The sequence below is a fragment of the Balaenoptera borealis genome (assembly GCF_965194805.1).
Source record: "Balaenoptera borealis genome assembly, chromosome: 9".
NCBI classification, from domain to species: domain Eukaryota; kingdom Metazoa; phylum Chordata; class Mammalia; order Artiodactyla; family Balaenopteridae; genus Balaenoptera; species Balaenoptera borealis.
In genome coordinates, this window is record NC_138873.1 from 1,383,364 (window position 1) to 1,399,648 (window position 16,285).

Sequence of the window (16,285 nt, forward strand, 5' to 3'; positions counted from 1 at the left end):
CCGGGACACATTGGGCGTCTCATCCTCACGTTACAGTGCTCGGGATGTATGACCGTTGGTGACCTCTGTGGCAATTTAGTATATTCTTCACAGTCAGTAGGAAGAAGCATGACGCACAGGGCTCTGTCTCTCCATCCAGTTTCTGAAGCACAACCTGTAGAGTGGCTGCCGAACGCCCCTGCCTAGGACGGGATTTTGGTACGGTTCAGGGTGGGGAGGGGCTGAGGAGGGGGAAATGCAAGCACAAGCACTAAGCGAGGGCAGGGGGCACAGCCCCCAGGAAAGAGTGCAAAGTCTCAGCGAGGACCTCAGAGCTCTAGACTGATACATTACTCAAAGACCAACGAATTCAAAATCTAACTCCCGAAGCTACAAAAGGTTGTCTCAGGGTTCAAAGAATAACGTGTATGTTCTGGGCCCACGGAGTCAACAGGAGCAGGGTGGCCCTCGGTATCTGAGCAGGCGGGACCCGGGGTGCCTGCCGGCTACTTCACTTCGGGCAGCGGGCCCTTCGGGGATACCAGTATTGACAGTGATTCTGGATGGATCTGACGGCTGGGCTCCAGGTCCAGGCCCAGGTGGGCAGCTTGCCCAGCGGAGCCTCCTTCAAGGCTCTTTATAAAGCCCCTTGGGTGGGATACGTGGAGAGACTCCCAGCACCTGCCCCTTTGGTGGGAGACACAGGGAGACGCACATCACCTGGGGAACCGCCCCGTCTTACGGGGACACCGACGATTCGGTAGTGTGCCTGGCAGCTGTGAGAACCTGCCCTTAGGGCTCTTAATGCAGTTTCAGGGGTCAGGAAAGATTCTTGGAAAACGCGAACGACAGTCAGAGCCAGTCGGCGTGGGCGCAGGAGGGACGGTCAGGTCCAGGGGCTGCTGATTCTCAGGATGTGAACAAAGTCCCCTTGAGGCCTCACCCTCTCTTGCTGCCCGTTTCCTTTTCACTCTCTCAGAAAGAGATACGAGATCATGTTTACTTCACAGGGATCACTCCTGATTCTTATTTTTCATTATTTCTTGTTTTCCCACCCTAGAAAATAAAAGAATGAAATTTCCCGCTGAAGGGATCCTTTCTCAGCGTCCCTCCCTGGCGCCCGGGGAGCCGGGGCCGGTCTTGGAGGGTCGGGTCCAGCGCAGCTGAAACACAGCCAGGGCACCACGAGCTCCTCCAGCCCCTCACACCCTGAATAGCCTCTTTGATACCAGAAAACTTAACACCCCACTCACACAAACTTAATATGCCTTTTTGAAATGTTGTTTTTGAAATTAAAGAGTCCCCGACACACTCTGGCTAACAGTTAAGCGATCACATTTTCACCAAAAGCCATTAACTCATATCCTTTTGAATGCAGTGGGGTTCAGTGCAGATGGCATTGGAACCACGGTCACAGGAATGAACGGGGCTGAAGGGACCTGTTACCCACCTGGTGTCTCCTCTCCCACCTGGGACTGAGGCAGGTAGGTAAGGAGCCAGAAATTCCCTAGGGGAACATTCGGGAAAGAAGCCAGGTAACGGAGAGATGGCTAAGAGCTCGTTGTTACTCACGCTTGTTAAATCTGGGGAAACTGAGCACGTGCTCAAGACTGAAAAATCCTTGTTTCAGACTCTAGATCAGCATCCGTGGGGCTGGGGAGGTTGGAAATGGTACCCACGCTACAGCTGACACCTTCACAGCCAGCAGCCCGTGAAATGTGAGCTGTGAAAGAACAAGCAAAGTCCCAGCTCCTAACCAAGCAGGCACAACTAGGGATGGGGCTCCCGGGGAGGCCGAACGGCCCAGCCATTCCTGGGGTGTTTGATCTGTGAGGATGTCAGCCGCCGGCTGTTCTGTCGTGTTAAGCGGTTGGACCGTTAGTATGAACTCTGTGTACAGCCTGTCAAAGGCTCGGAGTCAACGCCGGTATCCCCCATGTGGTGATAAGAAACCGCAAAACTGCCAACCCCATTCTGAAGCTTTAACTTCGAAGCCGCCTGGAAATTAACCTTACTGCATGATCTTCATGGTTTGGGCGGTAGATGCCTCAAGAATCCCAGCGCTGATGCTGATACAAAAATGTATGTTTAAATGACAGCACTCTGCTCCTTGTAAAGAATACTGTGACTTGCGGAAACGACAATCTCAACAAATAGAATCAGTGCCTTTGAAGATAACGCCATTTAAATTGTGTTGACATCTGTCAGCATCCTTTTCAATAGTGTTTAACTTATTTGTATAAGATAAGAAAGCACATCTCTTAATCGTCTGGTTGCCCATCAGATACCAGGCTCTCTGCCAGGGAGAAATTCGATTTCATGCTCACACGGCCAGCAAGCCACGTGGGCTCCAGAGGCTGGGAACGGGGTCCTCGTGCCAGGTCAGAGCAGCCTGCAGCCTGACGGCAGGTGGACAAACCCTCACTGGCCATCAAGAAAGTGAAAGAGAAATCCCTCCGTTCTGGGCGCTAATGTAGTAGCTGGCAGTCAGCCTGATCCAAGCTGAACACGACAGCTCACGCCAGCCCTCCCCTCTATTAATCAGCGACCAGACTGGAACCTGCCCCCTTCCTCCCAGGTCCTGTCCCACCATGCGTGGCCTGGGCTCCGGCCTGCAGGGGCTCTGAACACCTCAGCCAAGATGTCAGTTTTGACTCAAAAAGGCAGGGAGACCAGCAGATGCATCAGCCCGGTCCAACTCATGTTTCTACCTGACGACCATCCCACCTAGAAATTCTGCCCCGTAGCTGCTCTCTGCCTCTGTGTGTTTATTGTCTTTGGCACAAGCCTGTAACAAAATGTGTGCTTTGTAATTACGTTTCATGATGACACAAGGAAAGGAGGACTAGCTTATAATGAGAATGCATTTTATATTTATGTCATCTTACTGTTCTCGGATTTTTAAATTATTCTTCCCCGTCAGAAAATATAAAGAACGATTGGGGGGTGGTGGGAAACTTGAACTGTCTACCCAAATATAAATCAAAACTATAAAGTATCTCCCTGGAATGGCTTATTTCAGAAAAATTGCAAGAAAATAGCATTTATGCACCAGAAAGTATTTAACTAATAATGCAGAAGACTTTCTGTGACATTGCTACTCAATCACAGTAGAAGCAGGGGTAAGTGAGGGCTGGTGAAGCTGGCCAGCATCTCATAAGATATGCCTTAAACTTGATGATTTTGACTGATTTCCCAGTATCCATGTAGAAATCTGTTTAAACCAATTCCATTTTTCTTGCCAGTGATGGGTTCAGCTGTAGTCATATGATCCAATTACGGCCAATAATCCATGACTTAAGTCTGCTAGGGGACTTTTAGGAAAGGTTGTTTGGTTCCTGAGAAAGAGAGAGATGGGCTGTGTGTCCTCTGAGCATGTGATGTCTGAATGAGATGCCCGGATCCCTGAAGCCATCTTGTGACCATGAGGGGAGTCTGTCCAAGGGCAAAGGCAACACACTGAGGATGTCAGAGGAAAGACCTGGGAGACTCTATGTCCTCAGTGACATCACCAAGTCATAGCACCCACTGAAAGGGAACTTCTTCCATCTCTGCACCTCTTCTTTAGATTACATAGTCCCTCCCTGTCCATGCCTATTTGTCAGATTTACCACTACTAGAAGTGAAGAGCTTCCTAATCGATACATCCTCCCTTTTGGTCAAAGCGTAACTAGATTCTGGCTCTGGGACCTACGCTGTCGGGGGGCCACATCCCCCCCTCCGTCTGGACTGCCCCCCGCAGACATCATCGGCTTGCTCCCCAGATTCTTCTGGACCGGAATCCAACCTCAGCACTTTGGGAGCCCCCGGCCGTCCCGCTGAAGTTGCCCCCCTCGGGCCCCTATTTCCTGTACACTGTCCTCCAGTGCAGCTACCACAGGCCGGCGTGTTAACTCACATTCAGCTTATCTGCGTATGCGTTTTGCTCATCGTCCCTCCCCCCACGGGAACGTAAGCTCCAAGCAGGCACAGGGCCGTGTCCGTTGTGCTCCCTGCCTCCCCCAGCCCCTAGAGCGGTGCCTGCAACACTGAGGGGTTTCAAACGTTGAGTGAACAAAAAGTGAACCTCTGGGTGACAGGGAGGGGTGTTTCTCGGAGCTTTAAGAGATCGCATCCTTTCTGTGCTAAACTCCGTCACACGTAGAACCTGCTCTGCGTGGCCTCGGGGGCCCAGGGGGTGGCCCCGTCCATGCCTGGGTGCTGAGCGATGGGGCCCAGGGCCCTCCCTGACGGGTGGTAGCCTGGTCAGAGGGTGACATTCTGGCCAGTTAGAGTGAGGGGAGGCCCACCGCGGGTCCATGGGGAAGGCCTTTCCTGCTGTCAGAAAAGCCACATTATGTTGTCACGGCTGTGTGATGCTTCTAGAAGCCAGGACAGGAATGAGGCCAGAGCAGGCTGGTGCGCTGAAGACGCAGAGCAGAGAGAACAAAAACGGCTCCTGAAAATCATGTCCTTTAACTGCGGAGATAATCGGAGCCGCTGTCCCCGAGAGCGCTGGGAGCGGTCACGTTTCAGACCGGTGGGCCGTAAGGACGGCTTGGCCTCGACGGACGGAGCCCTGTGGGCAACGTGCGGGTTCTGACACCCCCCTCGCTACTAGCCTCAGTTCTGACGGTGTCGGGGTCTTGACAGTCAGCAACGGAGAGGATGAACAGAGGAATGAACGAACGAGAGGAAAGCACAGCTCGAGTCTGAGGGGTCTCCCCCCCCTGGGTCTAACTTAAGTCTGTTTCTTGAAAGTCAAAGAAGGGGGAGTCCCTCCCTCCTGTACAAAGAATAGGGAAAATGAGAACTTGGTACTCTGTTCCACAAACGTCTGGGCAGAATGAAATCAGGACAGACAGGAGGGAGGGGGGCTTCTTGTGTTTCTCGTCTGACTGTGAGATAAAAACGTTTACAGGTTCTACAGGGACAGCGTGATAAAGCTGATCTCAGCCTCTGAGCCCGTCTGCGGAGGCCTGGCTCTGACAGCGTCAGGACTTTTGCTGGCCGGAGCTACGAGATCGTTCTTAGCGCCCCTGCAGCTGGGCCTGGGGAACAAACAGCCCGACTGAAAGACACAGTCCACAAGCCTGAGTCTGAAGTAATGGAAATGTCATTTCCCAAGAAAGGTTTCTTAGAAATGAGCACTCCCTGCCTACAGACGCGTTCAGGAGCGAGAAGAGCAATTTTTCACACAAAACCTGGGGGAGATTTATGTTCTCTTTATGTTTGAAACAATCTCCTACGACCACCCGCAGGGGGAACCTCAGCCTCTGGCCTGGACACCCCATCGGGGTCGCCTGTGTGCAGGGTAGGCCACGTGTCCAGGGCGGCCGGGGCCTGGGGTTCCCGTCCCCAGGGAGCCTGGTCTCCCGCATGAGCCAGATGGGGCTCCAGGTGTGGCTGGACTTTCTCACGAGGAAAAGTCAGCTGGTTGCCTGTCCCTCCAGCTCCCGGAATCTACACGGGTGCATTTCCCCTTCTACACGCACCATGGTCACCCTTGAGAAATTGGGGGAAGCATCAAGGTGCTCACGCCTCAGTGCTGCGGAGGGAACCAGGGCTTAAGCTGGATCAGCCGGGAGAGGTACTAGTGTCCTTTACCTGTAAACTACTTTTATACCAATCTATGAAAAACCAAAGGTCAATTCATACGACCAAGAGCCGCAAAAACATCCTTACTTGTTCACTCTATTTCCAGGAACAAATATCAGGTCTTCTCCTGGTGCTATTATAAAATGACCTGCTTGGCTCAGACTCGCACAAAACATGAATGAATGGGTCGGTTTGTATTTCAGACCCTGAGTAACTACTGCTGCCCCTGACCTCAGCACTCTCTTTCTTTTTCAGTGGTAATTTCAGGAGACAGGTATCTCTGGACTACAGAGAGCCGTCCTGGGCAATCGGTTCCTGTGAAATGCGAGGTTCCCTTTGCCAACACCGGGGACAGAAGAAGCTGAGGTGATAGATGATAACATTCTAGGTGCCCACCCCAGCCTGGACACCAGAGCCATTTTTCGAAATTGCAGCCTGCATGAATACGGATAGGAGCAAAATTGCCTAAAAGGTCTGTCTTCACCACCCTCGTGCCGTCGCTGGCATCGCCAGCTCCTGGTGACGTCAGGGAGACGGGCTCCTGCGGGCACAGGCGTTAACGCCGCACTGAGAAGCGGGGCAAGGTCCGGGGCACGGGCGTCGCATCCGCGGCGGTGGGAACCACGGGGGCTCTGCGTTCCGGGGTCTCCGGCCCCACGGAGCCTCACCTGGTGGACGTGCCCGGGATGGGGCGGCCGGTGTCCACCAGGACACACCAGCAGTAGCCCGTGGAGGGGTGGCACTGCACCGGCTTGTAGAGGCCGCCGTGGGCGCACTCGGGGATGACCACGTTGTCGTTCTTGGGCTGCCTGGCCTCCTCTAGGGCCGACTGCTGCTCCTGGTCACACGAGGACGCTGCAGTGAGAAGGAGACACGCGTGAGCCCGCGGCTGGTCACCCAGGGAGCCGATGGCGGATGAGACTCAACAGCAAACGGAGGGGCCGGCGAGGAGGGTCAGGGCGGGTGGTCAGCCTCCACAGGTGGATCTGACGCCCCGTGGACCCCCCGGAGGCCACAGGCGGGACCCAGGCCCCAGGGACGGCCGCGGTCCTCTGCTCTGGGTCCCTGGGCCGGTGGGCACGTGGTCCAGTCCCAGCGAGTCCTCGCGGCCCCTCCTGCTGCAGCCCCGACGTGCTGACACCACTACCCACGCCCCCCAGGAAGGTCCTGGAAGAGTAGCCCCCCACTCGCCCCGAGGGCCGACTGAGGCTGAGTCTGGAAATCCCAGCTGCAGTATTTCCGAAACAGGCTGCGTTTCTGGAAATTAGTCAAGAAGAAGAAGATGAGGGACTTTGTTTTAAAGCTGTGTGCAGGGGTTAGCTCTGAAGCTCATCCACGTGAAAACTAAGCGATCACTTTAAAAAATGCCAGGACCGGGTATTTCCAGGTATAAAGGCTTATGTCTTTTTTATGTTAATAAATTCCGTTTCTTTTTTGCGTTTGGACATGAGCTAACTTAGATCCACGTTCTGCCCCGAACAGACCGAGAAAATGCCTTAGAACCATATCAACGAGTCCAAGCTACTCATAGACCGAGAATGCCTTAGAACCAAATCAACGAGTCCAAGCTACTCATAGACCGAGAATGCCTTAGAACCAAATCAACGAGTCCAAGCTACTCAGTGATCCTCAGACGGTAATGAATTTGAGTCAAATAAAAGGTGAAGAACACTTTATCCCTCACTAGAGATTCACACGAGCTTTAAAATATAATCCAGAAAACACTGGGCACAGAATATTCCAAATGTTCCTGTTCTGCATCCTTCCAGCCCAAAGACATGGCATTAAAAATTCACAGCAGCGAACCAACCTCCTCCTCGTGTTAAAGAATTCCAAACGTGGGCGCTTGTTTCCAGTTTCCGCCCTTGCAGCGGGGTTTCTCTGGGCTTGGCCTCTGCACCGAATCAGAGCCATCACGAACAAACAGTCCACCACGACACCTCTCCCCCTCGGACCCAGGGCCACCTCAGAAAAGGCTCTCCCTCACCTGAGCTGTCTTTTGGGATCTAAAGATTCTTTTGTTTTCCTATTTCTCCATAAAAGGGAACAGAAAACAGTCAATATATTGGCCGAATATATTTTAATAAAATCTTTAGAGCAATTTCCTGCTTAGAAAGTAATGTTCCATAAATTATGTTTCAGCTTTGAAACGAACTAACTACAGTTTGCAGGGAGGTCGTGATGGTAGATGTGACACCGCACAGGTGGGGAACCCCCGAAAGCTGGGAAAGCGTGTGACACAGCATTGTGTGTCAGTGCTGCCGTGGCTGGTGATGGGGGCGTGGTACCTGGGAGTTAGGCACCTGACTCACGTGACAACTCAGGTGACCAGACTGAAGGAGGTTCCATATGCAGTGTGTCACAGAAACCCTGTTTCATAAAGGTTAGCTCGCATTTTCATTATTTTTCCAGCACTTAAAAAATGCCTGAAAATAATTTTTTTAAAAAATGCCTGGCATATCACAGGCACTCAATCAATCTGTTTTGAGATAACTCATAGTCATGACATTAATCGTTACAAAACCACCTAGATTTTCTTTCCCTTTACAATCCATTTAGTAATCCATTCCCTTTAGTAATTCCATTTACAATCTGAGGACAGTCACATGTACGTTTAACGCTGTGACCAGTTCATCTCCTGACTGTGTTACCGGATGCTGCTATTGTGTGAGCATGGCGTCCCTGCGCACGTCCTGGAAGAACACAAAGGTACGGGGCACCTGGGATTCTCCCCTCGCTCCGACTCAGAAGACACTCACAGTGCTTCCTCCTTGGCTGACCTCAGCCTCCTGAAAATGGACGAGGAGGGTGGAAGCTGTATTGCCGTGTGTCCAGACCGACGTCTTGTAGGATAATCTCAAAGCCCAGGGTGGTTCAAATCTCACAGTCATTCTACATTGTTTAATGAACACGAGAGGAGACGGAAGAAATGGCCCTTGAACCACGGCACGCGGTTCTGTTCCTAACAGCGAGGGCCCTGGTCGCTGCTACAGAGACAGCCCTGCACCCTCAGCTTCCGCCCCCTTTAGGAAGGCATGTGGTCTGTGAGCGTGTGGACCAGGGACCAGGTCCCGAGCCCACTCCGGGGCCCTGAGCTGTCTGAGCTGCCCTCCGCTCTCTGAGGCATCCACGTAATTCCATTAAATTCCCCGTGGCTTTAATTTCCAGAAGTGGATCTTTTTTTTTTTTTTGGGTCGGGGCAGTCTGCAAGTTAAGAATTTTAAATAGCAAAGTTACGATTCCAAATCAGTCCAACATCAGGATCGGGCATTTCGTTTCCATCAGTAGTCATACTGCATTGATCGGTGCACTCAACAAATACTGCACCAGGCACTGCTCTGGGTGCTAACAGGGTACCCGTGTAGGGGATTTCTAATACACGGTTCATCTCTAATACACACAGAAAATGAATGGTGTTGCATTTCTTATAACAGCACCACCCAATTTTTTAAAAATTTCATACTGTTTCCTATAAGTTCTGTACTCTTCTATGTACTCTAGATTTTGCTCAGCAAATAGGTAGATACATAAATCAAACCGACCCCTGTGTTACAGGGTTAATTTAACGAGGCCTTTGCTCCAACTGTGACTAGGAAACTGGCTTGGAATCAAAATGACAATGACTCATGTTTCTTTCTGAAGTGACCAGTTCGTTACTTTAGATCATGGGGGCAACCTAAGGAGGATGGAGGCTGAGCTACACGTTTTCAGAGGCAACTGGGTCCTGTCTTTTGAAACCCTCAGAGTAGCTGGTCCGTCCCTAACTGGAGTTCCACATGCAGGCGGCTCAGCTGATGGTGGGGTCTGCTCCAGGAAGCTCTCCTGGAGACACGCTGCTTACTTTCCTGTGCACTTGGCCCTTTTTCAGAAGCTTTATTAGTGAACAGAATTTATGGTGTGATTATCTGGGCACAAAATGCTTTCCATGCTCTATCCAAGAACATACTGTATCTATAGAAATACTTCTGGAAAATTCTTGAAATGGCCCTTTTGAGGATTTTACATCATATTTGAAGGCTCATCATAAGCAAGGTAGTATTGATTAAGTCAACCACCTCTTAAAATTTGCTGAGAATGTTGTAAAATATGGCAGATATCATTGCCAAGTCAGAAGAGATTCCGTGTTTGTTTATATAAACATCCTGGCTGAAGTTAGAACCGTTCACTTATGCAATTTTATTTGGTAAACCTGGCTCCGTGTGGGGAATTCAGTTTCTCTTATGGGAGAAATGCAATTACATTTTACATTTTAGGGCCATGTGGAAGGAAGTAGATCTTCTTTAAACAAATTCATGATGGTCCAAGGGAACAGAGGCTAAAGGGCTGTCCCATCTATCTGTTTAAAAGTCACCCTCCTGAGACAGCTGAGCTCTGCCCCATCCCGCTGGGGCCACAACGAGATGGCTGAGGGGAAAAGCTCCTGGAGCAGGATTTTCTCCGGCAAAGATGCCCCTGTTCTGTTCAGGATGCTAATCGCACCTGGAAAAGGAGGTGAACGGCCAACAAGTCGTATTTCATCGCACTGGACGCTCACCCAATCACTGAGACACACAGGAACAGGACTCCAAAAAGACCAAGCCCCAACCATGTTTTAGAAAAATGTCAGTGAGATCTCATCACACGGTAGGAAAGAGCACAGAAAAAGGGACTCTTTAGAGAAAGTAAAAATGGAGAGGACCAAACAACAATGGTGGAAATAGGAGAGAGGGAAGGAGGGACGGTTGAAAGGCGCTGGTAAAATTCTGGTCAGGACTGGCTGAGGACCAGGTGAAAGCGAGTGTGCCAGTGGAGACGCCTGCAGCTGGCTGATGGGTGAGGGTTGCAAAGGGCACCAAAGCTGGAGTTTTACAGTAATTATCTCATGAAAAGTTAGGTTTGAATCCATTCCAAAAGGATGTCCTCCAATGGATAAAAATAAAGTTTGGGATTCTGGAAATAATTCAGTAAGAAAATAAAATAACTAATGCTCACAAAATTCAAATTATACCATCCACTTTAATAGGTTAGAAAAAAATATTTACGTTTTCTTTCCTATTCAGACGAGATCGGGCACGTTCAGGGTGGTTTGACCGACCGTGACTTCTTTCCTATTCAGAAGGGCTTTAACTACATAATTTTCTCTTATACTGAATGTTGAGGAGTTAATGTGTGAAAGAAGAAGAATTGAAAGAGAAAAAATGAACAGAAGGAATTTTAATGTGAGGGCATCTAAAGGAAGGTGAGCTGTGTCGGAAGAAGCCACTGCATTTGTCCAAGAAAAACCAGCCAAAGAGAGTTCCCATTTGAGGAATACGCGGCGGGCAAAGGAAAAGTTGAGAGATTATTTAGAATTGATGATTGGGTTGAATAAAGATTTTTTTCCTAAGGAAAGAGGCCTGAACATACTTTGAGGTGAAAGAAAAAAAAAAGAAGCCTTTGTAATAAATGAGGCTCGTGTCCCTAGAGAATTGGGAAGTGATACGAAACTCCTAGCGCAGTTATGGGGCACGGGATGGCTCTTCTGAGCCAGCTTCATGCCGTAGGGGCACAGATCAAGTTCTGGACTAGGAGACAGACTCTGGTTGTTCTCCAGCCTTGAATTACTCGTCTGCCGAACTTTAGCAAAACTCTCACCTCACAGATCCGATACCCTCTTCTGTGCCTGTCCTGCCTCACGGGTCGTTGTGGTTGGTGGAATCACACGTGAAAAGTGGCAAGGATTTGGGCGAATTTATTATTAACATTGAGCAAAAGTTTAACATAACCCATTAGACATAGAAACACAAAGATCAAAAGGTCCTACGAAGAACAACCAGAGTCATAACCCACAAGAAAACTTTACGTGTATTCAATACCACAGATGTAGACTTCTTAAACCACAACTTCAGCACCAGAATGGGGAAATATTGGGTTGTTCTATAACTTCTGGATTCATTAACACCCATGCTTATGCTGCACTGTCCTAATTACCTGACCCATCAAGTCACGGGATATAACAAAGTCTCAAGTAATAGACGAGAATTTAAATGGATCAGACTGCAGCTACAAGCTCTGCAGTTTGTCTGCTAAGAGAGATGTCTACTCACTTTCAAAATGATATACGCAATTTGTCATGCTGTCAAATCTCAACATTCTTTACAAAAAAACAACCTTCCGTTCAGTGTATTAAACCCATTCTCACACAGGCCACTGGCTTTGCAGCAATCTGGATGGTTCTCTTCTTGCCTCAGCTTAACTAACTCTCCTGCTGGTACTGTGACCCTTGACCCTACATGGAAATGCGTTAACTCTTCAACATGATTATGGTGATTGCATTGAGCTTTCTTCTATGGTGAATTTTATTTAAGCTTTTCTAGTTCCAAGCAGTTGTGTTTGTGCCTTCTCTAATGCTTGGATATTCGTCTCCTGGGCTACACACCCCATTTTGAGCAGACTTCTGAGAAGTAATTAGCACTTTTGAGGTAGTCCGCCTCAGTATTTTTTCATTATCGTATTAGACTAGAAACATGAGTACAATTCCAATTTGCTTCTGTCAATTTTAAGTTGTGCAATTATATAACAATTCTGTATTTTTAGAAAAGCTACCTCTGTAAATTTGGTAGAAGTTCCATTAAAAAATTAGTTTATTTCCCAAACTAGCAGATTTTAGTGACTTAAAAGGTGTCTGACAGTTTGTTCAAGTAATCTGACAACCGAAGGGAATCAGACTATAGATGATAGCAAATGGCTGCCAGACATTTATGAACTCAAAGGAAAAAAAAAAACTCTTAAATGAAGATCTCTTTAAACGGAGGATCCTTGATTTTAGTGTGATGAAGCCTGAAGCATTTTTATAGGCAGCAATAACAAGTCGTATCCATTCTACAAACGTGGTCCTCAGATTTGGCCGTATTTCAGAAGGATGCCCACTGCAGCTGTCAGTTTTGTGGTCAGCTCTCCTTCTTAAGGGCTTCCCATTAATATTTGGGGTTTTAAGGCAGACACAGAAAACCCTACCCACAAAATGAAAAATTTGGTAAACTGGATGCTATTAATACATTTTATAACTTATACTCACCAAAAGACACCATTAAGAAAGTGAAAAGGCAAGCCCCAGACGGGGAGAAAATGTTCGTAACACACACACCTGACGAAGATTCAGGTTATGTCAATAACCCCTACAAATCAATAAAAATGACAAATAATCTAATTTAAATCGGGCAAAGATTGGAACTGACAATTCAAAATGAAAGGTATGTGATTGAACAATAAGCAGCGAGAAAACTGCCGGGCGTCCCCAGTCCCCAGGAAAATGCAAAGTAAACCCACAGGAGGTACCTCCGTGGGCCTGCGGGAGGGGCCCTGATGACCCACGCCGGAGGCCCCCAAGGCTGGCGCGGATGTGGAGCAGTGGGGACCCTCCTGCATTCCCCCCACAAGTGTGAAGTCTACACCAGGTGCTTACCCAAGAGTCATTAGAAGCCACATCCACAGAGCGATGAGTGCAGAATGCACACGGCAGCTTCACTCATCACAGCCCCCAAACGGAAACAACGAAAATAGCCATTTACTGGAAGATGCACAGATCGTGGTACACGCACACAATATACAATTGTGCATATAAACTAGAGAATAAATGGGTAACAAATATGACCAACAAGAGTGAATCTAAAAACTATTATAATGAGTAAAAAAGGCAGAAACCAGGAGTTATATGGTGCCATCATTCCATTTATACAAAACTCTAGCCGGGGTAAAAGGATCGTCGAGGGATGGAAACCTAAGCGGCGGCGGCCTCCAGGAAGGCCCGGCCCGGGAGAGCCTGAGAGCATCGGCGGTGGCGGAGACGTCCTGTCCTGGGGGACACACACGCCACAGCCCACCTCACCGTGCAGACACGTTCCCGATAGACAGTCGACACCTAAATGACGCATAAAAAGTTCTCTTAATAAAAATAAAATAGGGATCCTAAGATATGAGAAAATATCGACCACATTTTAATGGGCAATATATTTATTTGCCTTTTTGGTATATCTGAGGATGGACAGTATCTCGGATTCAGTGATAAACCAAATACACATGCGAGTCAATCGCTGGCTCCCAGGAACAGTACTTAACAAATGCTTAGTCTTTTCTTTCTTTTTGTCCAACAGGACGTGGTGTTCCATTACCCACTAAACAAACACGGCAAGCTTGACGTTACACCAGTAAGGCCAGCTTTGTTCATAATAAGGCTCTTGGTAAATTAGGAGATTGGGATTGACATATACACACCACTATATATAAGACAGATAACCAATAAGGACTTACTGTAGAGCATAGGGAACTCTACTCAAGGTTCTGTAATAACCTATACGGGAAAAGAATCTGAAAAAGAAGGGATATATGTACATGTATAACTGATTCACTCTGCGGTACACTTGAAACTAACACAACATTGTAAATCAACTGGACTCCAATGACGATAATAATAGTAATAATAATAAGGTTCTCGGGCCTCTAAGTACTGACTGAATTGGGTAAGGACAGTTTTTGCTATGAGAATGAGAATGTGCAGAATCTGCTCAGGTCCCACGTCCAACGGGCATGAGTCTGCTCTGCAGGAACGTCTAAGCTACGGGCAGTTCTCACATCCAGCCGAATCTGCTGCAGAAATGACCAGGTGAGAGCATCTGTCCCCCTGCTCTCCCCCCAGCTTCCTGGGGGCAGTCCCCGTGTTCTGCCTCAGTGTCCTCTGCTGGCCGGGATCCTGTTGCTCTGGCCACCCTGCTGCACGGCCGGGACCTGCGTGGACTAGTTTGTTTATCTTCGAAGGCCTTGGCCAAGTCCAGCTGCCACGGCAGCCACCAGCTGGACGGCTTGGAAATGCATCGTTTCCCCATCCAACACTCACGGCCATCCGGACGGCGCTCTGCTGGGTCCTCAAGCCCCACCCCCTCAGCTTCTCTCACTCGGTATAATTATGTACTGATTTCCAGGAATAACTGATGACACGTTGGCCCAATCTGTCTTCTCTCCCCATCACCAGGGGTTTTGCGGCTCCCCCCCACACTGGCAGGGTGTCTCCCCTGTCCTGTGACATTGGGCTCAGACGTGGGAACTACATTGCTCATGGGGTGTCTGCAGGCTGGGGCTGGACACCTATATGCGTGTGGGCCACTCTCCTGCCCTTAGGTGTTGCCAGGAGCAGGGCATCCTCTGGTCTCCTCACTCAGGCCAGGAGGATGAGAGATGTATGGGACAGACCCAGACCCACATGCAGCCTGGAGCCTCCCAGCAGAGCCCAGCCATGATCAGCAGACGCATGAGAAATGAACACTTGTCACTGATCACAGCTAACATCCTGGGGCTATTTGTTACGAAGCAGTAGCTGTCAGATACAACAGGTATTCTGGTGTCAGCTTCAGAGGGCAAAAATCAGCAGCTTCTATTTTCTTTGCATTTCCTTATAGTATTTTCAGAATTCTCTCAAAAACTACACCTAGTTAAACCACCAAATATCTTGCTTCTCCTGGCATTTTGCCACTTGCCCTTATCAGTACACGGCCCCTGCCCTTCACATGCATAAGATCAATGGCACATTAACATATGCTCAGCAAATACGGTGGATGAGGGGCTGGCCTTCCCACAAGGAAGCAGGGCTTCAGAGGGAGGGTCCACGGCCAGCGGTGGGCTGCTGAGCAGCAGGGGCCAGAGTGGGGGCTCTGGAGCAGGTAAAGCAATTTCCACAAGCAGCGGAAAGCCTTGTAAGGATGAGTGCCAGGATCATATTTGTGCTTTAAAAGCCTGCTGGCAAAGCTTTCAGACAAAAGACCAGTTCAAGACTGTCTTCAGTCCCTACAAGGGATAACGAGGGCTTAATCTGAGGCTACCAGACACACATGATAGAAAATAACAAATCCTGGAATGTTAGTAAACGCAGGTAGAAATGCACAGGTAACTCGGCACGAGGCAATGACAAGGTACCAAATTAAAGGTGGGACCGCTATTCCCCTGTGGACCAAGGATGCCGTCACCTCCAGAGGCCCTCACGTGGACATGCATACTAACCTCATCAGGACATTGAATCTACAGGAAGGCTCGCACCTTCGCTCTACTTGTCTTAAAATGTATATGAATGCTATCGGGGTTCATAAAATGGACATTATTTTCTTTAATACAGATACCTAACTGCTGTGTGTGATTATACATTGCTTAGCTGGTGGATACTAAAAGTTTAACTGCTACATAGAATGGAAGTCTGTGAAGTATTCTGAGGTTTACAAAGGACTTCACATATAGAAATATTTCGGGGATAAAATAATAAACAATCTGTCAAGTAGGATTCACTTATAAAAAGCATATGAGGGACTTCCCTGGTGGTCCAGTGGTTGAGACTTCACCTTCCAATGCAGAGGGTGCAGGTTCGATCCTTGGTCAGGGAGCGGGGATCCCGCATGCCTTGCAGCCAAAAGGCCAAAACATGGAATGGGGACAGCGTTGTAATGAATTCAATAAAGACCTTAAAAATGGCCCACATCAAAAAAATCTTTAAAAAGAAAAAGAAAGCATAGGAGTTTTACACACAGCAGAGATTGGAGATTGATACTTGATAACATTTAGTGGGTCCTTAAGACTACCTGCTTTTAGGTATTAATTTGCTTAATCACACCATAATGGAAAAGAATGTATAATACATATATGTATAACTGAATCACTTTGCTATAATTCTGTGAGGTGGGATTATTGTTATCATTTTGCAAGTTCCGTGATTGAATCAGAGAAGGTAAAG

General features: G+C 48.6%; 1 protein-coding gene across 5 annotated transcripts in view; it reads right to left on the bottom strand.

Moving 5' to 3' along the window:
* The window catches only part of SMOC2 (SPARC related modular calcium binding 2), a 156,348-nt gene that overhangs the window by 44,243 nt on the left and 95,820 nt on the right, over positions 1 to 16,285 (bottom strand). For all 5 annotated transcript variants that reach the window (XM_082406325.1, XM_082406324.1, XM_082406323.1 and 2 more), the window contains one exon: positions 6,225 to 6,411. In XM_082406325.1, the coding sequence (XP_082262451.1) occupies positions 6,225 to 6,411 (187 nt within the window). The remainder of the gene's footprint in view (positions 1 to 6,224; positions 6,412 to 16,285) is intronic.